A 27,177-nucleotide genomic window follows, 5' to 3' on the forward strand; every position below is an offset into this window, starting at 1 on the left:
CGGTATCCTGACAGCTTTTGACGCTCTCGGATGGTCTCACCTCAGAAGGACTAAAGCTCCCTTACTCCACACACCACTGTCCTTCAGGGAAGCAGGGAGTGCAAGCCAAGGTCTGAGGAGCAGCAGCAGTGCTTTTCTGTCTGCATTTACAAGATACTTCCTTTTGTTCTTTGTCTTCCAGATGCTGACCTCAAAAGGGTAAGATCTTAATTTGAAAGGTGGTGTGAGAGAAGGCAGTGGCATGGCAATTGCTGCCCAGTGCACACGCCTGTACTCTGCTCTGACTCATTTTCCTGTCAGACTGTCATTAATGGAGGGAAGAACACCAGCAGTACACCCTCTTCGGAAAACTTTGGAAAGACAGGCAGTTAACGTAGTTTCCGAGGGCACATGTGTCCATTATAAGCCCCTAAGGCACACCTCACCTAGCCTCCTGCCGACCTTCAACTCACCTAAATCAGTTGGACAACATGGTAAATTGCAGTAACACAACTTTGTTTTTAAATCTGCTGAGCATTTACTGTGGAGTTTTACTGCGTTACTTCACTGGCATAAAGATACAGTGCAGGCAGGGTCAACGGGGCATCTTGTTTTCTTACTTGTAATTCACTTCAGGCCTTCCAAGGAATTGCTAAGTAACTCGTAGTCATTTAAAAAAAAAAATCATTCTCATTTATTTTCGACATGGACACGAGGCAGAATGTGTGACATCGTTACCTACCCTTGGCAACAAGCGATCATGAACCAGTAGGGTTTCAGCAGTAGCATCAGTTAAAAGGAAAATGCTACTTTATTTAAACACAGTAGTCATCAACACTACAGACCACGTTTTGCTCTGCAAAAGTACTGGAAGGTGTGTATTGCTGGGATTATAATAGTCTTTCCATTAAGGAATACACCGTTAAGCAGCTATAGCATTATCCTGAGCTTTTGCCACCTCTAGCATCCCCAAGTTGTATTTTTAACATATGAAAGTGCCTGTGTATTTCTACAAACTAAGCAGCTGTTACCTTGTAATAATTGTGATGGTTGGGTGATAGAAGACATGCAAGGTTTATGAAGCAAGATGGAATGTTTTGTTAGACTAATGCAGTAAAATGAACAAGCTTTGGGGCACATAAGTCTTAACTGGGACCCCAAGCTTGTCTGTTTTTTCCAACTGTATTTACAGAGTTACTTGAAAGTTTTACTTACCCACACAAATACCATGTATTAAGCAGACATTTTATCAGCTCTCTTCTCATAAATCCAAACCAGAGGCATTCATATATCTAAACCATCATACCACTGCAATGATCAGCCATTGTCATCTCCCAGTTAAAATCAAGGGAAAGCAAAGGGTGTAAAACTGAAGGAACATTTAACCCAGTTGGGTCCAAGCTGTTAATCAGGTATTGTACAAAATGCCTACTAGTGACGACCTGTGTCCTGGAGAGTTCTTGACCTAATGTTGGGGCCCACAAAGTTCTGGACATGTGCTTACTTTTAGAAACATTATTCAATAATTTGTTTTAGCCACCAAGGTATGTGGAGCTCCTTGTAGGATCTGTCTAGATTAACTTTAGTGTAAACAAAAGTTAGAGCCTGCTAACCCCCAATCTTTTTGTGACCAGACTGTGATGACAGAAAAGTTAATGTAAAGAATAAATCAGCTCTACATGGAAGTTTAATTTCCACATCAGCATAATCTATTTAGGCATTAATTCTCATGCTGAGGAAAATCTAATTGCTACGCAATCAGAAAACTAAAAAAGTAGAGTTCGTCAAAACATCTTAATGTATTCATTAGGAAAGGTTTTTAATGAAAGGAAAAAGCCAGTAGTACAGATTAGTTTTTCCAGAGTTTTAGTTTCCAATTTACTGAGGTCTTTAGAAGAACTGAAAGTTAAACTAGGATTTTCAGCATAAAAGATCCAAAAATTTAATCTAGACTTATCTTTGTGGAAAAGGAGTAATTCACTTTGTATAGACAGACTAGGTGTCAGATATGCTAAAATCAACCCACTGCTCAGAATATCAGAGATAATTCAGATAATGCTCCCAAAGCCGCAGTCAATTATTAGTCCACAGAGTGTGATGCAGCAAAATTAAGTCTTCCAGCTGGAACACAGCAGAGCTTGTGTAAGTAACTTTTACTGTACCCTTTCTGCTTGCAAGATTACATGGGTGCTGAAGGATTCAGAGGGCATTGTGCTCCAAAAATCACGAGCATGGCTTCCTGGGACTCTTACTGGGTAAAATGCATCTATAGTACAGTTCCTTCGGAGTTGTTCTGAACACGTGCTGTGCTGTTGCAGCCGAAGCCCCATATGTTTAATGACTGAGAGCTAAGTCCAAATGAGATCCTTGAGGTAAAGTTGCTGTGGAAGTACTATACTAACTGTGTTAATACTGGAAAGGAGTGAGTGAAAGCCAGAGAAAGTGATTTGGCACTTTGGTCAATCGTTCTAAATGATTTACTTAATATCAGTGCTTAGAGCGGGAAACAGCATGTCATTAATCCCATTACAAACAGGCTTGCTATCAGCAAAATGTCCACTTTCTCTCTGGACTTAACTTCTGGATTAAAAAGGGCAATTCTCTTCGTAAGTCCAGCTTTTGTCTTTTCAAACTACATAAACTATCTGTGTAAATTCAGTAAGCACACACACTTTTTAAGACATTCATCAAAACCTTTCTTTTTTAAAAAGACTCTTCTTACAAGATTAATTCCTTGGGTTTCCCCAGTGTTTATTTGTATATTTCGTTTCCCCTGCTCTGTTTGTATTTGTGAAAGAGGTGACTGAGCTACTAAAAGTGAATTACATGTGAACTGAGAAAAGGAGGGATTCCCACAATGTTTACCCATATGTCTGCAGGAAAGCAAAACTCCGCCAACATAAGTGTGCACCAATGACTGTAATTAATCGCTGCCACAGAAACAAGTACTATCAGCACATCTCAAGTGACTCAAAATCTTCTCCCAGGAAATATCACATGTTTTTCTCCTGATCTTTTTTTTTAATTGACTGAAGAATTAAATAGAAACCCCATTTACTATTCAGCATTCCAGGAAAGCTAAATGGATCATGAAATTTATTATTGTTTTAAACTGTTAAAAAAATATCACAATTACTTCCCCCATAGTTCAAAACAGAAAAGCCGAAAGGCAGCGTACAATATTACAATTTTCAGATTCTCAGCCCTTTGAAATTACTAGCTTTTGGCTAGTAGATCAGAGGTTTGACCATTACTTCTCAGATTTAATCTTTTCATCAGGCAATTGTACACATCCATTTTTGAATAGCCACTACCTGCAGTGAATTTAAAGGAGGACTGACTAGTCACAGTTTATCTCTGATGAGAGAATACAGGGCATATATCACAGTGTCCTAACTGTTAGTCAGTATTACCTGATTTGTCAAAGAAACCCATGGAGTGTAGACATGTCATATTTATTAAAAGGGGAATTATAGGAGGGACATGTCTGAAGTACCCAGCACAGATTATTACAGCCAACTTTGGGCTTTTTTCAAGTCTTGTAAATTGTTTTGATGGAGAACTAGTTGTTGAGGTTATATAAAGTAGAGGGATATCTCCTCCTGAACCAGCTGTCTAGATTATATTCTGTGGCCTTACTACAACAAATTCTAGCAATTTTATTCTTGGAGATTACAGCAACAAAAAAATTCTGTAGTAGCATCTATGACTTTGCTTACCATTTACCAGAGAAGCATCTTCTGTGTACACATACACAGCACCATCCATTTCTAAATGTAGGTGGAATAATCATACCTCTACAGTGATGTTTGCATGGATAGTAAAGAATCCATGGTTAGCATTCAGTTTTCGTTTGGATGGCCTATAATCCTTTTCATGGTGTTAAGTGTAAATGTTTTAGTCTCAGGTTTAGTACCACTGTGGTACAGGAGTGGCTTTTCTCCAGGGTCACTCAGGAAGTACACTACCAAGGTCACTTAAGAAGGCTTATTTTAATGAAGTAATTGATTTTATATAAAGATTGATAGAACATGCTGTGGAAAAAAGAATAAATATAATTATCCAGCTTTCTGATACAGAAAAGGAGATGACTACTTGTGGAGTATTAAAAGCAGTATTTTGGAATGGCACAAATCAAGTATGTGCTTTTCCTAACAAAGTTCATATTCTAATGCTTAACCATGTACAGAGAAGGAAAGTGCTGGAAAGTTAAATGCTTTGTGCAGTAGCTGCTTGTCCCATTAAACAGGCCCCACTACATGAGGATTTTCTGCAAGCTGTGTAACCATCAGCAAGTGCTGGCATTTGATATGCATAGGCACACTGGTGAATTTTTTGTGCAAGTGTTCAACTGAAATACTTAAAGTAAGCTTGTCTTGCATGTATCTGCTGGAGATACAGCTCCTGTAATCATCTATTCATTGTCATGCCACTAAAAGAAGTTGCAGTTCTATTGAGAAATAATAATCTCTAGGCAAAATCTAGCATCATACTGTCAGAAACTAGCTTCCATACTCAGTTATATCAAACCTTCCTACTGGAGTCACAAAAACAAGAACAAAAGACTGCTGTAGGCCATCTGCAGTCACTGATCAAATGCTGCCTCAGAATGCAGCTCAAAACCTTCTTCTTTACTATTATGCCATGTTAGTTTACACCACAGCAGTTTCCCAAAGAAAAAATCCTATAGATGTTACTATGGCATATACATTGGATATAGGCAAAGTTCTGGCAAAGCTGTTCTGGGCTTTAGGATTATCCGGTAAAATTATGGTGTGTAGTAAGTTACTGCTGCTGCATGCAATACAGGATTGTGGTTTGGTGCAAAAAAGGAAAAATATGCTGCTAAGTCTAAACTCCATACCAGATCAGCTAAGATCACCAATTATGGGTCTCAGGCAGTTGCTTTGACTATGTATACCAAAAGTTACCATTTTGTTGTCTTTAGAGCATTTAGCTTTCATACAAGCCATAAGCAAAGCATATAAGGAAGGTTCAAAACATGCTGAATAAGCTCCCTTGCCATTCTTTCTTAATGTATTTGTATATTTCTGTATTTCATCACATGATACCTAGGCATCTTCCTTTGGACTGGGGTGAACTGTAAATCCCAAGTTTTCCTATTTTCACTATGTGAGAATATAGAGTGTGGGAAAGCTTTGATTATCCATGCTTATGCTTGGTCATACCATGAAGAAAAACTGGACTGAAGAAGGATCTCAGGAGACTAGTTCAGATAAGCTTTGTAGCTAAGATTTTCCAAATACTTTCCTGCTTGAAAGGGAGTACAAAACACTCAATAAAGAGATTAGCCACATCTCATCCTTTTGAAAGTTCTTGTCTATAGGGGGGGAAAAAAAGTAATTTTTTTTAATCTGGCTTTTCTTTGAATAGGGAGCCGGTAGCTATAAGGTATGCAAGGCAGTTAATCCAGTGCTCTGAACATACAGTGTTAGCTCAAATATGTGAAAGAAAAGCTCCTGGTTTAGGCACTCTACTTCTAGTCCTATCTAATGGCATCTGAAAATGATCTTCTTGTTTACTGAATATAAGATTTCCTAGCAATTTCTTCTGGGCTTGATCTCCATCACTGTGAAACACCCAAAGGTCAATGCTGTTCTTACATGTCACTTTTCTCAGTTAGTAATAAGGTCTCCAAGTCACCCCCATGGCAGTCCCCAGTGATAATGACACCATGTTTCATCAGGGGCATCCCTACTCAAATACTGTATTTAAACATATCCCAAAAAGTTGCCTTAGCCTCTGTTGTGCTTGAACCCCAGCTGGCAACCAAGCCCCACGCAGCCACTCGCTCACTCCCTCCCACCCAGAGGGATGGGAAGGAGGATCGGAAAGGCATGTAAAACTCAAGGGTTGAGATAAGAACAATTTCATAGGTAAAGCAAAAGCCACGCACACAAGCAAAGCAAAGCAAGGAATTCATTCCCCACGTCCCACGGGCAGGTGCGTGTTCAGCCATCCCCAGGGCAGCAGGGCTCTGTCATGTGTAACGGTTACTCGGGAAGACAGATACTGAATGTTCCTCCCTTCCTTCTTCTTCCCCCAGTTTATATACTCACCGTGACATCATATGGTATGGAATACCTCTTTGGCTAGCTTGGGTCACCTGTCCTAGCCGTGTCCCCTCCCAGTTTCCCGTGTCCCTCCAGCCCTCTGGCTGGCAGGGCCCAAGAAACCGAAAAGCCCTTGACTTGGTATAAATATTACCCAGCGACAACTAAAAACATCAGTGTGCTATCAACATTGTTCTCACATGAGAGCCAAAATACAGCACTGTACTAGCTACTATGAAGAAAATTAACTCTATCCCAGCTGAAACCAGGACAGCCTCACACACCTCAGATACACAAGAAAGATGACAGACAAAAAAGAAACGAGTATTGAAAGTAAAAAGCAACAGCTGGTCTCATTTCTCTTCTCTTGACAGTTGTGCACTCTGGAAATTGATTTATGGAGCACTGATTTGAATTCTGACATGATTACATAAAGAACTGCATAAAGCACTGAGAAGCATAATTTGATTTACTGGAAATTGCTGTAGGAAACACAAAGTAAATAAGGAAGTTTGTGTTACTTAATCTTAGTCAAGCAAGTATTTATGTAGCGTGTCAAGCAGAAGAAGATGCATAGGTAATAGGAGTGTATTGAGCAGGTAGAACAGATGCTGATAAGCTCAAACACTGAAAGCGACAGGCCTGACAGGGACAAATACTGTTCAGGAAGACTAGGGAAAAGAGGGCACAACACAAAGGCAGTGTAGGGAAAACAGGGAGGAACCAATCAACCCAGAACAGAAATATTTTTGACTGCTGAAGAAGTATGTGGAAAAAATGAGCTTGAGAAAAATTCCCCCTTAGTTTCTCCGCACCCTCACTTACGGCGTGCATTAACTTTGGTCTCTTAAGACCTATTAAAAAAAACCCAACTAAACTAAACAAAACAAAACAAAAACAACCAAAACAAACCAGCAAAGCAGCTTTAAAATAAAGAAATCATGTTAAAATATGGGATTTCATTTTCCATCTTGACCACTGAGACCTTCACAGGGTGAGCCTTCTCATCTTGCCTAGCCATGCAGTCTTAAAGTGGTCTCCTGCATTGCAACACTTGGCACAGTCTTTTCTAGGTCCCTTAGTGTGCCTCTCCATCAGCTCTGACACCCAGTCAGGCTCTGTTCTCCATCCATACCCAGGCAGAAAGTTCCCTATATGTGTCTTTCAGTTGCTGTTTGTCCACCCTGTGATACCCAGCTGAGCACGTCCATTTAGGCTCTGAGAAACTGCAGGCTCCTGCCTCTTCCACAGGATCTAGTAGTGTATATATAATGGGGAAAAACAGACAGACATGTAGCAACACTGAAACCCTCCTTCTTGGGCATTATCCAGACATTAATTATCCAGGCATTTTTTTAGGAAAATAAGGCCCCAAGTGCCGGGTATATGGAACAAGAATTATAGGGGTCTTAAGAGAATAGTCTGACCTGAATCCCCAAACTGTGGACAAAGGTTGTATTAGCAGCCTGCCTTTAAAACAGATCAGGGAAGAAATGAATGAGGTAGATGTGATACAAAAACTTTTCATAGTATCAAGGTCAATGGTGATGCTAAATTGCTTAGTTTAATAAAAGTGTCTCATTTCCATTGCAGAGTTATGATTTGTTAGAAAGTAAGTGAAATACTGCCCACCTGAAGCAGATGATAATTGTGGATTGTATTAAGCAACAGGAACACTAGCTTTTTTTGGCTAGCCCAGCTAGCTCAAAAGAGGATGTCTGCCATGGTATGTGCAAGCCAATATAGAGGAGATGCAATGAGAGGGAGGTGAGAAGTACAGGGTGGCAGAGAGGAGCAGGTCTAATGAGAATTTAAATTGAGATTAAATGACCCCTGAGGATGATGTGAACAGCCTGTAATAAACTGCTGTTTTATCTTTGTCTTGAATAGGCCCAGTTTATCTTTAGGTAGACTTCTTGGGATTCAGTCAGTGGATGAAATTGGCCCAATTCATCATTTAAAACAACCAGTTAAACCTCTGTAAAGCTGTCTGGTATGTGAGGTAAACTAAAGCCTTTACCTTCCTCTTTTTTCATACACTACAGGTCTAAGGCAGAGAAATGCCTGAGGCTGATTCACTGCCTTGTTAGGCTGACATGCTTGAAAAAGTAATGAAAAGTTGTGCTGAGCAGAATGGATGGATGGAACTTTCTCTTACTTTCTGTAGCATTGATCAATGTAGAAGTCTTTGTTAAAATTTTGAGAGAGCATTTGGCAGGGAGCACGTAAATGTAAAATACTTTTCTGCAGTTCTTGATTGTAATCTGGTGCTAGTGGTTTAAAAGAGAATTGATCCCTGACTAGTGCTGAAGAAATAGAGTGGCTTTTGTATTCTGTGGATTTGATGTGCTTGAGAGTGAAGGAGGGCTTTTCATTTACCTTAATTTTGCTCTTTTTCCCCTAACTAAAGAGAGATATTTTTGGTGTTTGCAGTGATAGTCACTGGGTTGACATTGTTCTAAGAATCATCTGAGAAATTACATGCACGCCTTTCTCAGAAATTTTCTGGGGAAATCAGCTTGTGTTGGACATGAGAAGTCATGGGGTGATGTCAAAGGCACGCAAATTATTGTTCTGAATAAACCCATGGACAAAAATGCTGTAGTCAAAGAATGTGAATGTATCTGATAAACAACCACAAAATAGTTAACAAGAAAGAAATCACTGTGGATTTTAGCTCTGTGCTGCTAATGTTAGTGCTTTGTAATTCAGTTTTCTTGATGGTGAGGCAGTATGAATCTTAGCTTCCCTGGGGAAGGAGAAATGGATATTCAGGAAATGTGGAGACAAAAAAGCTGACAGCTGCAGTTGCCCTTTTAAAATTATTTTTCAGTTACTCTTCTCAGGCACTTTTCAACTTCAAGCAGTTATTTAGGCATTTTCAACCTGGTGACCAATACTGAGGTGCCATACGTTCTTGGAGAGCAAAGCAAAATTCTTCAGTAATTTATCATAGAGACCAACAGTCCCTTTATTCGCTGTGTTGCCTGACATTTCTCCATGCTGCTTGGTGGCTTAAGGAATGTGTCTGAAGTACTTTGCAGACCAGCATCCCAGTAAACAAGATGAAGTTAAAACTAGTTCAGCGTATCTCCTTTCAACAGCCCAGTATAGTAGGATTGAAATTATGAGGGCTGATACATTTTTTTTCCCTCACAGCCTTCAGTGTGGGTTTTTTTGGTTTGTTTTTTGTTTTATTTGTTGTTTTTACTGAACTAATAAAAGCACAGAATGTACTTCTGTCTGGCAGACATAATGAAAGAAAAGAAGACAAGCAAAGAGACAGTACGGTATGTATTAGAAAGATATCATGAGCTATTAGGGATATACTACTGCACAGTACAAGATCAAATATGTGGTGTTGTATCGATTAATCTGGTTATTCCTGTCTGCTTAGAATCAGCTTTGTTCTTTTATCTGTTCCTAAGGAATTCGATTTTCCCTGTGATACTTATTTTTCAGGATTGTCTATATAATTTTCTTCTTCTCTGAGCCTCCTGCAACAGTGTTGGCATTTTAGAAGGCACTCTGTAAGGAATGCTCCTAGCAATATCCTTTGGGCCATGACAGGAGTCGGCAAAAATCATGTGGGAATCCGTCGTTTCTTTTAAGTCCCCCAATTCCTGGTGTGATGTGATTAAGGGATACTCTTAGGTTGCTTCCTTTAAGCAAATTCCTAGCTCACATGGTTGGGAGGAAGACAGGAAATTAACTGATGTGCATCCTAAAGGCTTTAAAGAAGAGGTAGGTCTCAGGGATTTGCTGCCAAAGCCCAGTACAGAAACTGCATAAGAAGAGCTAGGTTGTCCCTAAACAACTATCATTGTTACCACCCACACTACAATGTCTGCAGCCGCGCTGGCTCCTTTAAGACCTTCTGCAGCCACAAGATATTCCTGCTTTCCCTAATGATTATACATACGTGAAACAAGGTAGCTGGATTTTTTAGAAAAGAAATTATAGCAGCTCTGTTTCTCATATAATTTACCTTTGTGCTTAAAAGAGCCTGTGTAGTGTAGTGAAGCACCTAGTTTTGTAGCTACTCCTCTAGTAACACTTGGCCTGCATACCAGTGTGTGTCTCTTGTTGCAAAGTGGTAAGATTTTGTGACAAATAACCTGCTTTATCTGCCTATTGTTAGCATTTTATAGCAGTGGGGAATATGCCAGCAGAGAGAGTCTGCAGTAATAATTTATGTGGCAGCATATCGCCACAGGAAGTAAAATAATATTCTGCTCTTTCACAGGAGCCAGATAAAAGGAAAACAAATAAAAGCATTTTTGTCAGATGTTTATCCAATAGAATTCCCCACAGAAACTCCAAGGAGAGATCTGAATGGCTCACTGTGCTTTCCATTTCCTTACCACTCAACACTCCAGACGAAAAATAGGGAAAGATTACTTCATTCTCTTAATAATTCTTAGCCTTTATGGAAGGACACAGCTGATGAGAAACAGCCATCAAAATATAAATACAGACTATGCATTACATTCCAAGATTTTTTTCACAGCATTAATTCTTAAATTCTTCCTTCCCCACAAGCATCCACTCAGGAAAAACACAAGGATCATCTGTAGCAATTGACATCACTATCGTATAACAAGTAATTAATACGTAAATGCCCACTTTTGAACTGGATCCTCCCAGTGAAAGATACAAAAAACTTCAATAGCCCTTGCAGACTGGCAGAGAAACTTAAATAGCATACAGACAAGAGTTAGGAGCGTATCTGTGTGCCTGAATTTGCAGAGAGACAGGGTCGCAGAGCTATGGCCAGCCGCGGGTCCCACTGCCACAGGGTTCTGTGCCTGCAGGGTGCCCGCGGCCACCGCGGCAGCACGATGGGGACACGGCCCTGCCCTGGCACCTCAGGGCAGCCAGGTGGTAGATGAGCTCAGCTGTGCGACGACTACCTGCGGCACGAGATCCACCATGCAGACAGTAAAATCTGTTAGTCGGCTGTTGCCTATCTTTGCAAGTTAGATGAATTTCTATTATTATGGTTTCCTAAAGCACTCTGGTAGGTATTCCGGCTCAACACTTAACTTGGCCTTCTTTTTGTTTTGCCGGGTTCATGACACCCAGTTAAAAACTCTGCAGAATTAAGCAGCTAGACCTCTACCCCCCAAATAAGTGAGCAGATACTGCTATTGCTTCATCTAATCGTACAGTGGTAGCAGAGTACTGATACAGCTTGGGCTAAGGAAATATCCCCTTGCCTCCATATAGGTTTTCCCATTTTTTGTTTTGGAGCAGTTTGTAGCTTTGGCACAGAATCACACGCGAAGTGCGGCCGGGGCAGTGACGCTGACACCAAGTGATGTGGGAATGGGGTAAGAAACGCGGCTCACACTCCGGGCAGCTGGCTGGGTGCTTTCAGCGGCCAGGCTGAGCTTGGCTGCCAGCGCCCGCGTTTACCGACTCCCCAGGATTTCTACCGGGCGGGCGGTGCCGGGTAGCACTTAAGCACAGCGCAAAGCCCCGCGCGTTGCCTGCAGCGTAAGGGCCGGTGAGTGCCCCCGCTCCGCCGCGCCCCGCCAGCCAGGCGAGCGGGCAGCGGGGCCGGGGCCGGCCGCGGGCATGCGCAGCCCGGGCCCCCCGGTGCCGGCCGCGGGAGGCGCTGCCGAGCCCCGCGGCGGCTGCGCGGTGCCGGTCCCGGCCCCGGCCGTCCCTCTGCCGGGCACCGCGGGGCGGCGGCAGCGGCGCGCCGGAAGGAGCCGTCCCCTGCGACATGGCGGCAGGTGGGGGCCGGGGGGAGGCGGCGCCGGGCTCCGGTCCCCGCAGCCAGGCCCGGCGCGCAGCGGGGCGGCTCGGGCGGGCTGCGCTGGCGCTCCCCGAGCGGGGGCGGCGGGCGCTGGGCCGGGGCCGGGGCTGGGGCCCGGAGCTCAGGCTCTGTCTGCCGAGCGGCGCCCGGCGCTGGCGCTGCCCCTGCCCCGGCTGCTCTGCGCCGCGGGTCGGGGGGAGCCGGCCGGGGGGCGCTTTGCAGCGGGCGTGGGTGCGGCGGGTGCCCTGGCAAGGGGCAGGGTGGCAGGCTGCGCTAGGCTTTGTAGGAGTTCGCAGAACTTCATAACTGAAGTGGTAAAGGTTGCCTGCTCAACGTGAAGCGTTTTCAGCCTGTGCATTTATGGTTCTGTTCAGGAGCAAGCAGATAATGGAAAAGCTAGCTTCGTCTCCCGAGGTGGCAATGCCGACACGGGAAATGGCATCAGCAGTTTTTACAAAAGGGGTATTAAGGGTATGTGAAGCTGGTGAGATGTGTGTGTGGGTGTTGTTAACTACGTCGTTGATACGATGTGTGATGGCTTGTGTGTGTGATCTAAGCTTGTCACCTCAGTTACTAAGCACCTGTTTGTTTTCAGATCTGTTGTTCATCAGTGTTTCACATGCACTTTACAAAATGGCAAGTTTTGTAGAGTATAGGGAAATAAATGTCCTCTTTATTTTTCTGTTTATAAGAGATAATTCATTTGTTTGTCCCTTCGGACAGGGAGAGAGTTCAGCCTTGGACATTAGGTAATGAGGATGATTTCAGGTTTTTATATATATTTTTTTCTGTGAAAGAATAAAGAGCACCAAAGATAGGAGGCATTAACAGCCCTGTTAGTGGAGGCATATAAAAGGAGCTGCATTTTCTTCAGGAAGGGCAGATACTCCTCATAAAAAATGTGGGGGACAAACCCTTGATCATATATTTGGTAATTGTGTCAGTTTCTGAGAAAACTCAGAGATTCCTATGAAGAATAAGGTTCCTTAAAATGGTGAAATTGAGCACACATGGCCTTTATATTTCTTGAAGACCTTGACTTAGCATTGTAAGTCTGTGCATTCATGGTAACGTGGTGGGGATTTTTAGGGGGTGGTCATGGTGGTGGTGTTTTTAACACAGGCTAATTAGTAGCTCTTCCCAAAATATGCAGTGTCTGCCAGTGAGCTGCTAGCAGTTACATATTTGATAATTCTTTGGAGCATTATAAAAGAGAGCATTGTTGCATTGCAACTTTATTGGACAGTGCCATCTCATTGTTATCCTCTAAAATATTGCTGGAGCAATGTTCAGACAGTGTCAGGATGTCACTAAAAGCTGTCTGTGTCTGGTTTTAGGTTGGATACCATGGTGCGCAACTTGCTGTCTTATTGGAGCATGCTGGAGTTTGCATGCTCACGTCTTGCCTGATTTCTTCTCAGAAACTATGTCATGAGCTTATCTTGCTGAGCAAACTGTTACTTGATGTCTGTTAATAGAAGAGTATCAAACAATTTTGTGACAGCACTGCATAGGGGACTGGTTGGGTACCTTAAATTCCTCTCACCAGCACATCATGGTAGATGTGACAGAGGAGGAGATGGATAACCCCACATTTAAAAGCGACACTGTACTTTCTGATGTTCACTTACACTGTCCAAACAAGAGACGTCTCATGGTGCGATTGAATGCAGTTGGACAACCAGGTAATGTATGTTTAGACTGATGGAGCTGTATTTTTAAGTGTGTTTATATCTTTGTAATGTGTGAATGCTGCTTTAAATGGTTGATCTAATCATTATATATTTTATTCCCATTAGAAGCAGAATTACTTCCTACTCAGTCCGTAGGAAGTGGCCTAGCTGGGTTCTCCTCATGAAATTAACTACAGAAATGAAAACTATTAATGTAGAATTTGTAGACAGCCTATCTTAAAAAAAGAAAATTTAAATTACTTTCTCAGAAGAAATAACCAAAGTAACTAACTTGCTTGCAGGTTTAATTTTATTTATTTATTAGTTCATTTAGCTATAATCTCAATAGAGCACTTTGGGAATCATGTTAAAAAGTTGGGATGTTTCTTGCATGCACACAAAAGGTGAGAAGCCAGGGGCTTTAAATTGTGTAACTTAAGTTTAAAATAAAAATAATTCATAATTAATTTATGGGTTTTTTTTAAATAAAATCTTTATGTGATGATATACCATCTCTTCCAAAGGAGCCTAACAGCTTTGTTTGGGTTTTGGTTTGTTGGGGTTTTTTTTATTTGTTGTATTTTTAAAAAATTGTCAACAAGAAAGCTCAAAATAGCAATGTTTTTTAACTGGCGTATAATTTAAGACTCAAGGCTGTAGTGGAAATGAACTGGCAAACGCCTCTGACTGATTGCCAGCTTGTAGATTTCTATAAAGTTGTCAAGGAAACTGACCTTGAAGTTTCTGGTAAAATGTTCTGTAGAAAAGTACTGTTCTTGCTGTGACAGAAGCATTAATTGTTTGGGTTTTTTTTCAAACCCAGTTGTGATATGAAAAGAACAACTTTTGCAGCTGTTCTAGCATATGACAATGTAAAAAAATTATAAACTAGGCTTGCGAAAGAAGCATATAATAATTTGGACCCTGATCGGGTCAAACCCAGGTAATTAATGTTATGATGTGTCTTCATGCTGTTCAGCATGTTTACTGTGATCTTGCTTGATTCAAAGAACATTTCAACAGGATGAAATGGCAGCATGTGCTACCTACTCTGAATGTACTTCGTCTAGGAAATTGCTTTATTTATTAAGACAATCTTAAAGCTTGAAGTTGCTTGAATTCCTAAAGACATTTAAAACAGTAAAAAAATAAAAATCCTACTTTTTACTAAACATGTTTGTTTCTTGTAAGACAGAAATTAAATTTTAACCTAAAGAAACAAATTATAATTTGTACTAATTCTTCTTTCAACTTGGTTTGACCTTGTCTCAACAGAAGATCTTTTGGGGGGTGTAAGAAACCATCCCTTCTGGCAATTGTTAAAGTAAGTGTTACTAAATCAGATGAAAATGTGCATTGTGACCGCATTGGTGCAGAGTCAGCCGGTAGACTGTGAAAGTGCTTCATTTATTTCTACTCACAGAGCTTAATAACAGAAATATTTCTTCATAGCAAATTGAACTATGTTTCAAGTTATCAGTATAATTTTGTATCCTCTAGATTTTTAATATGTGAAATGCATACCAAAATTCCATTAATGTGGAAGTTGCGCATAGATTCTGTTCTTACTTGATTTTTTTAACTTTTTTCCCTGCTCCGCATTCTTACAGTGTTCCTGTCATATTTCAAACTCCTTTGGAACACAGAAGGTTTAGCATCTGAGAAATGTGTGAGAGAATCTACAACAGAAAGAGAATACCAGTACAGAAGTGGAGATGAACTGGGTGATAAGGGCAGAAAAAAACTAAGAAAAGAAAAGGAATTAAATAGTGAAGGAGTAGAAGCTCTGCTAGACGATGATGGAGACTTGGAAGTAGTCAGAAGACCTCGAAGTGCCTCTGATGTAGAAGCAGAGGATCTTTTGAGGGATAGAGTGCATCCTGTAATTCTCATGAAAGGGAGAGAAGATGCTTTTGAAGATGAGCAAGAATGCACTTGCAGTGATATTGTTAAAATAGGTAAGTAGTAGGCTTGTAGTCAAGGAGAAATGGAATAAATGTGTTTGTGTAAACCAAAAGAAAAGTAGGTTTTCTTTAGAAATGAAACATCTGTTGTTAAATGAAAGGAGATAATAAAAAATAATACGATGATATTGTAATATTTCAAAAACTTACCATGTTTCTCCAGAAGTGATTTGGGCTATAGTACACGTTGGGAAACAGTGCTCCTTAGTTAGAGTGGGGGTTTTGGCATTATCTAGCATTATTATATAGAATTAAGAATGTTTAGTTCTATATTTGAAAGGGAAGCAGGACTTGATTTTCAGATTTGCTACTATGGAACATGGTCTGAACAATGTTTTGAGATAATTATTTCTGTTTACTTTCATTTTCACAGAACATACTATGGCAACTCCCTTAGAAGATGTCGGTAAACAAGTATGTATTCTGCCTTGTAGTATCTTGCTGTTCATCGATTGTGCTTCAGAATTTATTGTTTTGACTGCTGCTCTTATCCACAGGTCTGGCGTGCAGCCTTTCTTCTTGCTGATTACATTTTGTTCAAACGGGACACATTCAGGTGTTGCTCGGTGCTAGAGCTTGGAGGTGGCACTGGAATTACAAGCATTATCATGGGAATGGTTGCCAAGAGAGTTTATTGTACAGGTAAGGCAGTTAACGTTCAGTTAAATATTTTCATGAAACTTCATGAAGCAATGCTTTCATCCTGGCATTTTCATCCTCCTCTGTTCAGTTTTAGTTAATAACTTTTTATTAATGTGTATAAAGTTGTGTTGAAAAATAGGAAGAACTTTCTAAACAGAATGAAAAAGCCATGCTACTTGTAAGTGTAAGAGTTTAAAAGCAAGATACATTGCTGTGAAGTCAAGATAGTGTGCCTAGATTAAAATAGGTAGTGTGGGGATCTAACTGGTTTCTTCAAGAATGGTTCAGAGCTTAGTACTGAAAGATAAAAGCAAGAAGGATACTAGGGAAGCAATCATCCATGGACAGAATTGCTCTGAATTTCCTTAATCTCATCGGTTTGAGACACTTAGAGTATTAGTCTGAGAGGTCAGGGGCATGTGTGGCCCATGCAAAATATTCTAGTTTTGAATATAATTATCTCTTTTTTCCAGATGTTGGTGAAGATCTTCTGGCCATGTGTGAGCAAAATGTTGTATTAAACAAACACCTGATGGAGCTGGGAAGTAAGTGCTGTACATTGTTGATGCAATTGCCTATATATCAACTACTCTGGGATTAAACAGCACAGTCATTGACTACCGAGCATATTCATAAGTAAAAAAAAAAATAGTCTTGGTTAAAAGTGACTCATGTAAAAAGAAAGATGCAAGATAGCTGTATGTGGTCCATAATGGGACAGCTTCCTTTTCAGAAGAGCAAAATACTTACTCTTTCTCTGGTCATCATTGAAGACCAGCTGTAGTTTCTGCACAGTCATTGTGTGAGTTTCACTGAGGTACTTGGGAGGATCAGAGATAGCCAGGTGCCAGGGTCACGTAAACAGAGTGTAAATGACAGAGGTAGAACTCTGAAAAGGAAAAGTATTTTGCAAGTGAGATGTAAAAAAGAACATAGTTTGTCTTTCTGACCCTTAAGTTCATCGTGTTCTCTTGTGAGTAACTGGTTTTGTACAGTAAATTATTTGATGTTCAACTTTGTTTCATGTCTCCTTGTAATAGATCTTCATCGCTTGTTTCAGAACAGATTTTTACTCTACTTTTGCTTAGGTACTGTCTGAAAGGCCATTTGTGACTGATGCGATCTTTCTTCACCCACAGGGGGAGAAGTTAAAGTAAAAAAACTGGACTGGCTGAAAGAAGAATTCTGCACTGGTAGGTGGTTATAATGGGTCCTTTTAAATATGGTTTGGTGTTTTGATGTGAGGGTTTTTTTTTCCCTCCAGAATCATCAAGAAAAGCTTATTCTGTTGTTTATGAAGTAAAATCCTCCAGCACATACGCCTCTGGAAAAATAGTTGAAAGTACACAATTGTCTTTGGGTGCATTGTTGCCATGTGAATGAGTAAGGAAGGCTTTACTCATAGGTTGAGAATAAACAAGTGGTGTCTATCCTTTACTTAGGTCAAAATCCAAGAGGTACAAATGAGATGTGTCTGTTATGTGGTGATAATGGAATCCAGGCACAGTGACATGGATTTGGGTTACTGTAATCCAGATTTTGATATGATGGTATTGTGTGGCTTATGACTGCATGAATACAAAACTATAGAAGGTGGTGGGGAGGGTAGGTGATGATTTGAAAATGTATAAATATTTGTTCCAAATGTAGTGGTGAATTTGTTATATTTTAAATATCTGCTAAGGGAATGTGTTCTGCTGCTTTTAGCAAAAGAGAGGGAACTAACTTGAGTAACATTTAAAGTGCAACTAATGATAGTAAAGCAGATCACAAAAACTTTCTAGTGGTTGCAAGGTCAACACAAAGTGGTAGCACTAGATTATGTGAAGCCTACTTAACAGTTTATTTTTTGTATCAGTTGGATTTGAGGTAATGCTTCTAAGAAATGGAATGACTATTTAAACAAGTGGAAACATCCTTCACACATTCAAAAACCTCTCTTGGACCTCAGAACATTCTGGTTAATGAAAATATTTGATACTGCCAGTTGAAAAGGCTTTATGTTTTTTCAACTTCCAGAGAAAGTTTCTGTATTTCAACAGAGTCTAAATTTTTTAAAAGCATGAAGAAGTAGGAAGCTTAATAAAAACTTACACAAAGATGCATTTCTTTTTTTTTATTTAAAGGAGTATTTATTTTAAAGTAGTTAAATCTGCGATTTCACTACAAGATGGTAGTTGGTTGTAAATTCTAAAGTGAAAGAAAACTTGCCAGTGAGCCTTGGGAGGGCTGGACATAATGCAGAGGAAGCAAGGGACTGCAGGAAACTTCAGAGCATGAATAGAGAGAGGTTTTGGGTTACCTTCAATGGGGTGCTCCATTTATGGAGTAGCAGATGACCACAGGAGTTATGAAATTTCTTTTTTCCAGCTGTCAGTCATTTCAGACATTTAATCATGTGTACCAAAGCCATATTCTTTGTTACAGATCCTGAAGCTCTTTATAGCTGGTCTGAAGAAGAGATTGCTGATTTACATGAGCACTGTACTGTAATAATGGCAGCTGACGGTAGGAAAATATAAACACTTAAGCATTATGAGTAATAATTTAAACATACCTGGTTTGATTGTTAAAATCTAATAGGTCAGATCCTTACGTAATTTGTCAGAGCTTTCCCTTAAGTGTTCCTGCCTGTGTTTGTGGGGGTTTTTTTGGTTTTGGTGTTTTTTTTCAAAGAATTGTATTTACATTCTGAGTTAGCAATAGGAGAACTACTATATTTTATTTCCCTTTGGTGTGGTAATTACTTGTGACTAAATAAATTACTCAAAGAACATAATCACAAGTAAGTGATGAATTTGACTTTCAGAAGAGCTTTGTCATCTTCGTTATCCTACCTTTGTTTTGCATCAGATAATGTCTATGCAAATAATGGTAGATATGTGGTTAGACTAATATTCTGTAATTTGAAGAGCAGTTTCGGATGCTGTGCTTGCCCATGGAGTCTATGCCTTTGGATATCTGTGTGGGGTTTTTTTCTACTCTTTTTTTTTTTTTTTCTTTTTTTTTCTTTTCTTGCTTAAGTGAAGGAATGAAAAATGATAGGCTAGCTTATCTGTATAGGAAACACATTGTTTCAATGTATAAATAAAGGAGGTGTGGTTTTAGTTATGATATTGGAATATGTTGCAAGGCTGCTTTCTAAGGAGATATGGTTATAATGGTATGCAAATTAGTTATTGCCTTTTTTGTATTTTTGTAAAAAGGGAGGCCCTACACATTGTGATATTCTGTCTGTCTTAGTTTTGCAGTAAGATATTTCCAGACTGATAGAAATCTTGTTAAAGTATTGTAAGTTGTCTGACAGAAGTGATTCCCATTGATACACAAGAAATCTAAAGAAAGCCTGACATAAATAGCAGCAGCAGATATTATTACGGGGTCAGTTGTTGCTATTTAACTAAATCCCAAAGTATATTTTTTATGTATAGTGACTTGATTGATTAGAATAATCAGACTTGGGCCTGTTGTTTCATACCTAAGACATAAGTAAATAATACATTTAAGTATACATACTTTATACTCTTAATCTTTTTTTTTATAGTATTCTATGATGATGGCCTGACAGATGCCTTGTTCAGAACTCTGTATAGAATCACACACAACTTGAGAAATTCTTGCACAGTTTACCTAGCATTAGAAAAGAGGTAAGTATAATCAAGAACTTCAAATAAAAAGCATTAAAAACTTCATGTGCGTCATTTATCGGGAAGAGATGTCTGATCTGATTGAAGGTCAGCTTCTGATTTTCATCGCAGATTGCAGGCTGCAGTATATTCTCAGGACATGCATTTTTTTTGTGTGTGCTTAATTTTTATCAGTTCAGAATCTGACTTCCACAAGAATTCAGGTTTTGTTGTCCTACCTGTTGTCCTACTTATCTTGCATCGTATAACCTCTGCGCAAGTAAGGATAAGTAGTCTGATGTATTTTACAATGCCTGACAATATTTGCTATATATTTTTGGGGTCACAGGGCAGAATGAAGGGGCACAGAGATAGGATAAATGTTTCCCAGCTCAAGACCACTATAACAATTTCTTTTGTGTTTTCTTTCATGGAACTGTTGAATGTTTTTAAGTAGTCTTGTGTTGCAGTCCATTCATAAACTAATATATAAGTAGGCTTTGCTTAAATCTGTGGAGATAAGCAATAGCTATTCATATGATTTGTTGCCAGTGTTTGTCCAGGAAGCCAAGCCAATGATTCTGTTGCAGCAGGTGCTTTAAAATCAATTGAAAAGATTCATCCAAGAGTTACTGTGTGTTGATGTTAACATAAGTCTTGTCTACTTTTCAAGAATAGCAGGGCAGAGGGGTTACTTTTGTTTGGCTATCAAAGTTAATCACGCTGAGAAGACCCACATTTTCTATTAGCTGAGGAAAGTTATATAGCTATTTAAGATGCCTGTATAGGAAAGACATTTTAAATTAAGTATTTTCTTCCCAGGCTGAACTTCACTTTAAGACATATGGATGTTACATGTGAAGCCTACAGTCATTTCAGAAATACTCTGAATGATTTGGAGAACCTCCAAGACAGAAAAATTAAATATACTGTAGAGCCCATTAAGGCTGATTTTTGCCAGTTTCTCATCTATGAACGAATTGAGCAGTTGGTAAGTGGCATTCATTAGAATAAATGTAATGTGTTGGGCTAACCATCTCAAATTAGTTTTCAGCTGTTTACTTAACATGAAGTATGAACAGGAGAATAAACATTACCTTTTCATTTATTTCCATTTAGCTTTTTGTCATTTTAAAATGATTCTTGTTTGTGCGTGCTTACATAATCTGTACTAGATTGACATAACGTAGCCATTTCTATCCCCAGCAGTAGAGTGGCTTAGATTCCACTCATTTCCTCAAAGGTTAAGAAACAGTCTCCATTACTTTGTAAAATACAATTTTTGCTATTGACTAGGAAATTGGACCAGTACCTCTTCTCATATATTTGCTTGTAGAAGAGCTTTAATTTCATAGTTTTAGTACTTCAAGGTTCAGGATATAATGTTGTAATACCTATGGAGAAGGCAATTAGCTGTAACCTTCTGTTACTCATAAACATGTCAAATATAATATTTGTAGTTATATAATTACCTCCCAAGCACTTACAGTTCTCTTTCTTTTTTTTCACTCCCCACCCCCCTCCAATCAACTGCTCTTTTGAATATTGTGCGGGGTGGCTAATAGCTTGCTAGCTTCTAGAACAATACAATCTAACAGATCTTTTTAGAGAACTTGCAAATCTTGCACTAGGTTGCAAGTCTGTTACCAAGAAATGATGTTCCTGTAGCCAACATACTGTTGTCGTGTCTTCTGCAGTATGTATGCTTGGTAAGGTTATGGGGGCCACAGTTACTTCATGCCATTGATTTATTTTACTTAATGCTGATACCTTCAGGCATAAAACATGCATGCAAAACTTCAAAATAATTTGTAGAAGTACATAAATATAACCTGGATTATGCCTAAATGTATAAACTCATTCCCTACCTTTTTGCAGAAAGCTATTGCTCTTTTAAATACATGCATTTTTAAAATGCCTAAGTGTTTTATCATGAAGTATATTGCCACAATTCAAGGTGTCATGGTGAAGAGCATGTTGTAGTTTGCTTAATAATCTTCTGTATAGCAGACAAAGCATATGCTAATTTATTCTTCAGAAATAAAATGGCCCATTCTTAATCTTCATTGTCAAACACATTGAGAAGGGGTGTGTGTGTTTAAGACAATCAAGGTCTCACAAATGCTTCCTCAGTAAAATGAGTATTTTTTTTCAGTTGTATTTTTACAAGCATTATTGAAAGCGTTTGTCAACACAGGCTAAAAAAAGAGCAAAATTGAGTCAAATTACTGCAGGATGTCATGCAGACCAATGATATTATTTTAAAACAAATTATTTGAATCATACTAATTATTTTATTCTAAAAGTCATGCTACAAGAATGAAGAAATCTATTCTTTTGCTCTGTCTTAAATACAATTCTGTGGTTGTTCTAGAAATTACATAGATGGACACTGTCTATAGATGGATGTATTGGGTGTCTCTTGTCTTCAAGTGGGCATGTTGAACTTCTTCATAATTGCAGCCTACTGATCTAAGAAAATACCTGTATGTTTGGTTTTTTTCCACTGCTACAGGAATTGTGGAAGATCATTGCTGAACAGCTAACATGACAGGGACATGAGAAAATAGAAGATATTTTATTTAAGGATAAAGGCTTTTTGGATGTTTTATTAAAAAAGGATATTCATCCCAAGAAAAGCATTTTCCTGGTGGAACTGTGTTCTCGGAAAATACTGCTATGCAGATTTGCTTCAGTAAGTTTTGGGTTTGGCACTTAGGACATATGGGATTTTTGATATTTCTTTTACAAAACTGAGTAATGTTAATCTTCAGAGTACGTGCTAGATGCCAAACAGTGGCATGACAAGGTGACTTGCTCTTTGGGATTGGTGACGTAGGTTTTAGAGTCTAACAAAGAGGTATTTAACCTTTTCCATGTAGCTGGTTTGAGGGTGTCGTGCATTCTCCTTTTTTGTTTTCTGAATATGGACACTGTTCTTGGTCTCATCCCAATTCCACGTTGCTTGTATTTATGGACATTTGTGAAACAGTTCTGAGCAAAACCTGTTTATCTTCCGTGAACTTCTCTTTAAACAATGTGTTCCTGAAACTTAGTCCTTAATTTTCAGTTTGTGCTTTCTAAATCATTCTAGTTTAGGGCTGCTGTCTGAACTGAAAGGAGACAAGATGCATTTTGTTTCAGCCTATAAAAGTACTCCATAGAGGTCTTGAAGCTGTGTTGTCCTGCTGGAATTTTAAGCATTTCTGTCCTTGCCAGGTTGAGGGTGGGAAGGTAACCATGTAAATTGATATGCCACTGCTCTCTTATAATGTTTGGAATTCTACCCTTAACGCATGTATACATGTGAGGCTGAGGAGAAGGAGGTGACCAAGAATGTCTTGCCCATACAGAACGAGGCCTTCAGTGTTTTAGCTTTTGGATTAAAGTACAACATACTGATCACATCTCTTCTGTGTTGTTAATGAAACCAAAATCTATTTGTACTTTTTATAACTTCTCTGTGTACTGTTATGTTTATATCACTTGCCATATGTACGCTGTCAAGAAGTTCTTGTGCCTGCTGGATTCTTTAGCATTATGAGAGTATTGGTGATGAAGCTGCTCCTGCCTGTGACTCGTGGGAGGCTGCATACATTACATTAGACGCATCTGGTTGACTTCTTGAAAGTCTGTTTTACGTTTGGTTTAGTTCAATTGTTTTAAGTTGGTTATTTTATAACCTGCTTATGTGTATGAAGACTTATATTTGTGTGGTCTTTAATGAGATGAAAGGTTATTAGATGATGGTGGCCTTTTCCTGTGAGCATAGTCAAAGTAAATATGTTGTGTTAGCATACATCTGCCTAGGTTAATACAGAACTTCTCTCTCAGAACCTTCATTTGAACTTCAAAGATACAAAACTGTATTTGAATCCAAAGATTCCCAGATGGTGTCCTTTTGGTTGGTTGCTTGGATTGTAACGTTGTTAATTTTGGTAGATTAGCTGATAACAACTGGGTTTGCATGTAGCTGTTTTTTAAGTAGTAATTTTATGAAGGCTGTAGTATGAAATTAATTTGAACTGATGTGAAATAGTGTGTGCAGTTAGAGATTTTTACTTGTGCAGAACTTCTGAAAGTCTTTGCAATTATCAACAGAAACTCATCCGAGTAGAGAGATGCTGTAGATCCTTGTAATATAATTCAGCCATTTTACCACAGCTGGCTTAGATTAACATCTGAAAAATATTTTTATGCTTGAATCTTTGGTTGAGAAAATACAAACATCATGGCTGCTTGGGAAGCAAGCTGAAGTAGAATTTCCTTCTAAAGAAACAAAGTTAATCTTTCTTTTGAAGGGAAACAATGACTTAAGGGTTCAGTGACTGAGGTCTAAAGGCCAAATTGCAAATTTGTGTATGACCCTTTTCACTGATGATAAGGGATAGTCAGCAAGAGGCAGCAATTCTAAGAACACAATGACAAAGGTCTTACAATGCCTCAGCTCTGCGATGTTAATGAGAGATCATGTAGTCTGTCTGGCCAGAGAACTGTCCGATGCCACTTACGGATATTAAGTACAGATGCTACCTTCTCAATTTGGACTTTAAGCATACTTCAAATATGCCATACACGGTAGTTGTTTTCAGAATTCATCTTGCAGAGTTACACCTTTAGTAGTGCACTGTTTATTAAGATGATTAAAAGTGGGGAATTGTTTAGTCTTGAGTATATATATTGTGATTGGAAATCAAGTTACTGCTTAAAATGATAATGCTTTGAGCACGTTATCTGTATTTATGTAATCAAGAAGGATTTTTCTCCTAATAAAGCATTATTTAAAAAATAGTATGCTCCTGTGGTGGTGTATGTAAACTTTGAAAAATTGTAACAGTTAATGTTTGTAAGGGTTTTTTGGCAGTTCTGTCTTATACCTCTTCTTTTTTGCTGTGTGTTAGGCAGAATTTATCATGATTTTTAGCCAGATGGAAAGGAGAAGAAAATATGATTGTGAGGAGGAGAAGATATTAGTATGTATGCAACAGTCCAGTGTAAATTGCGTGAGGCTTTTGATTCATACAGAAAAGTCAAATGATTCAACATCAGGTTGTATGGTGCTGGACTTGTGAGTTACTGGGAAGCAGTTTGTTTCATTGTAAACCCCTTAAGAACTCTGCTGTCCTATTCGTATGGTTCTGTCTGATCACCTCATAGCTAGTAGGGAAAAAAGGGGAATTAGTAAATGTTTCTAGTCAGTATTGCCTATTCCTGCAAGTTCTTTGTTTTTGTGAAGGGGAAGGAAGAGAAGGTAGGTGCTTAGTGTAAAAATTATTAATGTTTCTACTCTCCTGTGGAGTTGAGGTTGGAAAGATTTCATTTGGAAAACTGACTTTCTCCTCTGCTAAATAAAGTCATTCTGCACTTTGGGAGCACTTCTGAATCTGGTTGGCAAGTCCAGTGGGTCAGCCAGATGGATTGTTTTGGGGAGGCGGAAATGCAGAGGAGATGGAGGGGAACCCATGCAACTCTTGCAGTGCATTTCTGATAAAGGAGAGGAGTGTCACAATTTTCTTGGAAGTGTGTTAATGGGTGGACAGACGTGTGATCTTCTACGAGGAATCTTGTTTGAAACAAATTAATCTTTACTTTTGTCACTGGTGTTGGTGCAATAACACATGTCCTTCCTTAGTCCCCACACTTCAGATGAAGATGGCAGGCAGCCCTGTCCTGCTGCTGTCTCCTCTTAGAGGAACACAGATGGCATTGGAGATACTGGTCAAAAGAAGAGCTTGAACATTTATGTGACATTTGAATGAGCATTGCAAGCTGATCACATTGATTTCTTTTCAATCTTTGTTGATGTGAAACTTGGGAGAGCTGCTTTATTGTGAAATTTTGTTCACAAAAGTGAACTTGTGTGTAGAAAGTATTTTGCAGTAGAAAGAAAAGTTATTTAAGATAATCACTTGATGGGATACATTATGTATGTTTATTATCTCTGTGTTCTCATGTGTAGGTGGCTATTCATAGACCATGCTTGTAGCTCCATCTGCTGTACAACGCTTTGAGTCAAAACATTTTACAGTTTGTTAAACACCCTGTTCTTTTCTGGTTTAACAACATTGTATGTTGGAGTAACAGTTTAGGTTGAATATGTAGTTCTGTATTTCTCACCTAGACTTGCAGATGTGTGTATTAGAGATGAAGTTGCCATGGAAATGATCTTGGAAAAAAATGATGTTAAATTACCTACTTTTTAACAGTAGCTTTAGGAGGCTGCCTCCAGCAGTTTGGGATTTTCAGGAAACTTCCTAGGGAGAAGTGGATGTAACTTTGTGTGTGTAGCAAGGACTTCTCATTCATTAGAAGATCAGGAATTAAATTTGATCTCAAAGTTTTATAGCCAATAAATCTCATGAGATTGTCTGTTCATTGACTCAACTGTTCTCATGAACTTCTACATACAGCACTATCTCCCGTCCTTTTCTATTCTCACCCAAGTTAAGGGCTTTGTCCCTGGCAGTTGCATTGCTGGGTGTTGTTTGTTTTGTTCTGTTTTTTCATTCTGGTGAACACCCTGAAACTTGCAAAAAAAAATTTGCGTGTGTCCAAAACTTCTGCTGTCTTTCATGTCAGGATTAATAAGCCAATGTACTCCAGCGTATTTCTTTAAGGAATCAGGACAATACTTGCCTGTCTGTAGTGGCATAGCACAGTGTGCTTAAAGGAAGTTATGAAATTGATTCTTTTGCAACAATAAAAGTGACTAAAATGAATTTTTGAAAGACTTAAATGCACTTTATCAATGACCTTGCAGTTTTATACGATCTTATGAACATTTCTTACATTGTTTGTGAAGCACAGACCCACATCTTGCTAGAGGCCTTAAATAGCATGGGGGGGGTGGGGGGAGAAGCAGAGACAATTACTGTACTTTTGCTGCTGCTATAGAAGCAAATAATGTTAATTACAAAATAGAAAAGGGAGAAATCCAGATAGAAAATGAGATTCCCTAAAAATAGTGGGGATGGGGTGAGCAAACCGTAGTGGTCCTAGAAAGTAGCATGAGGAATTCCTGGAAAGGAGGGATTTGGAGGGGCAGGGGGATTCCTACAAAACTGGAGCCAATCCTAGAAAGTAATGTTGGCATTTTCCTGGAAAGCCAGGAGTTGTGGGGAGGTGCAGTCCTACAGGGCATTGTGAGGGCTGTCAGGAAGCAGCACAGGAAACTCCAATAAAGTAATGGGAGGGTGGGGTTGGTTCTTAGGAAGTAATTTGGGGACTCTTGGAAAGCAGCAGGGGAAACTGAGGAGCCTGAATGTCTAGATGATGCATACAAGTAAGCTTGATCATGGTGTATTTAGTATTTTTTTTCTTTAATATTCTTTTATGTAGAGGTACTGGCCGGTCAAAAGATGAAGATGCAAGTTGTTATGCTCATGGAAAAATAAAAGGGTAGATTCTCGCAGACAGAATGAGGAGGCACGTCCTCAGTTCTATTACATCTGCACA

The 27,177-nt window shown here is 39.2% G+C and overlaps 1 protein-coding gene across 3 annotated transcripts; it reads left to right on the forward strand.

The window, feature by feature from the left end:
- The first annotated feature begins 11,673 nt into the window (after nt 1–11,673).
- On the forward strand, nt 11,674–24,513 carry METTL22 (methyltransferase 22, Kin17 lysine). 3 transcript variants are annotated; one of them, XM_055709388.1, is made up of 11 exons: nt 11,674–11,794; nt 13,155–13,502; nt 15,101–15,448; nt 15,828–15,868; nt 15,952–16,096; nt 16,570–16,641; nt 17,236–17,289; nt 18,524–18,604; nt 19,641–19,743; nt 20,545–20,713; nt 22,238–24,513. In XM_055709388.1, exons 2-11 carry the CDS (start codon nt 13,373–13,375, stop codon nt 22,271–22,273), a joined length of 1,179 nt encoding a protein of 392 aa, XP_055565363.1. In that variant the 5' UTR covers nt 11,674–11,794; nt 13,155–13,372; the 3' UTR covers nt 22,274–24,513. The 3 variants fall into 3 exon arrangements, with proteins under 3 accessions (XP_055565363.1, XP_005441583.1, XP_027664416.1); XM_005441526.4 differs by lacking the exon at nt 11,674–11,794 and adding an exon at nt 12,036–12,288; XM_027808615.2 differs by lacking the exon at nt 11,674–11,794 and adding an exon at nt 14,766–14,814 and having other exon boundaries at nt 13,399–13,502.
- Nucleotides 24,514–27,177: the final 2,664 nt, after the last annotated feature.

Source organism: Falco cherrug, chromosome 4, assembly GCF_023634085.1.
Source record: "Falco cherrug isolate bFalChe1 chromosome 4, bFalChe1.pri, whole genome shotgun sequence".
NCBI lineage: Eukaryota > Metazoa > Chordata > Aves > Falconiformes > Falconidae > Falco > Falco cherrug.

What these genes read in the sequence shown, in the direction of transcription:
- METTL22 (XM_055709388.1), top strand. Translation starts at nt 13,373, where the DNA reads ATGGTAGATGTGACAGAGGAGGAGATGGATAACCCCACATTTAAAAGC. An exon ending in CAGTGATATTGTTAAAATAG is followed by an intron (nt 15,449 to 15,827) that starts GTAAGTAGTAGG and finishes TCATTTTCACAG; the next exon opens with AACATACTATGGCAACTCCC. An exon ending in ACACCTGATGGAGCTGGGAA is followed by an intron (nt 16,642 to 17,235) that starts GTAAGTGCTGTA and finishes CTTCACCCACAG; the next exon opens with GGGGAGAAGTTAAAGTAAAA.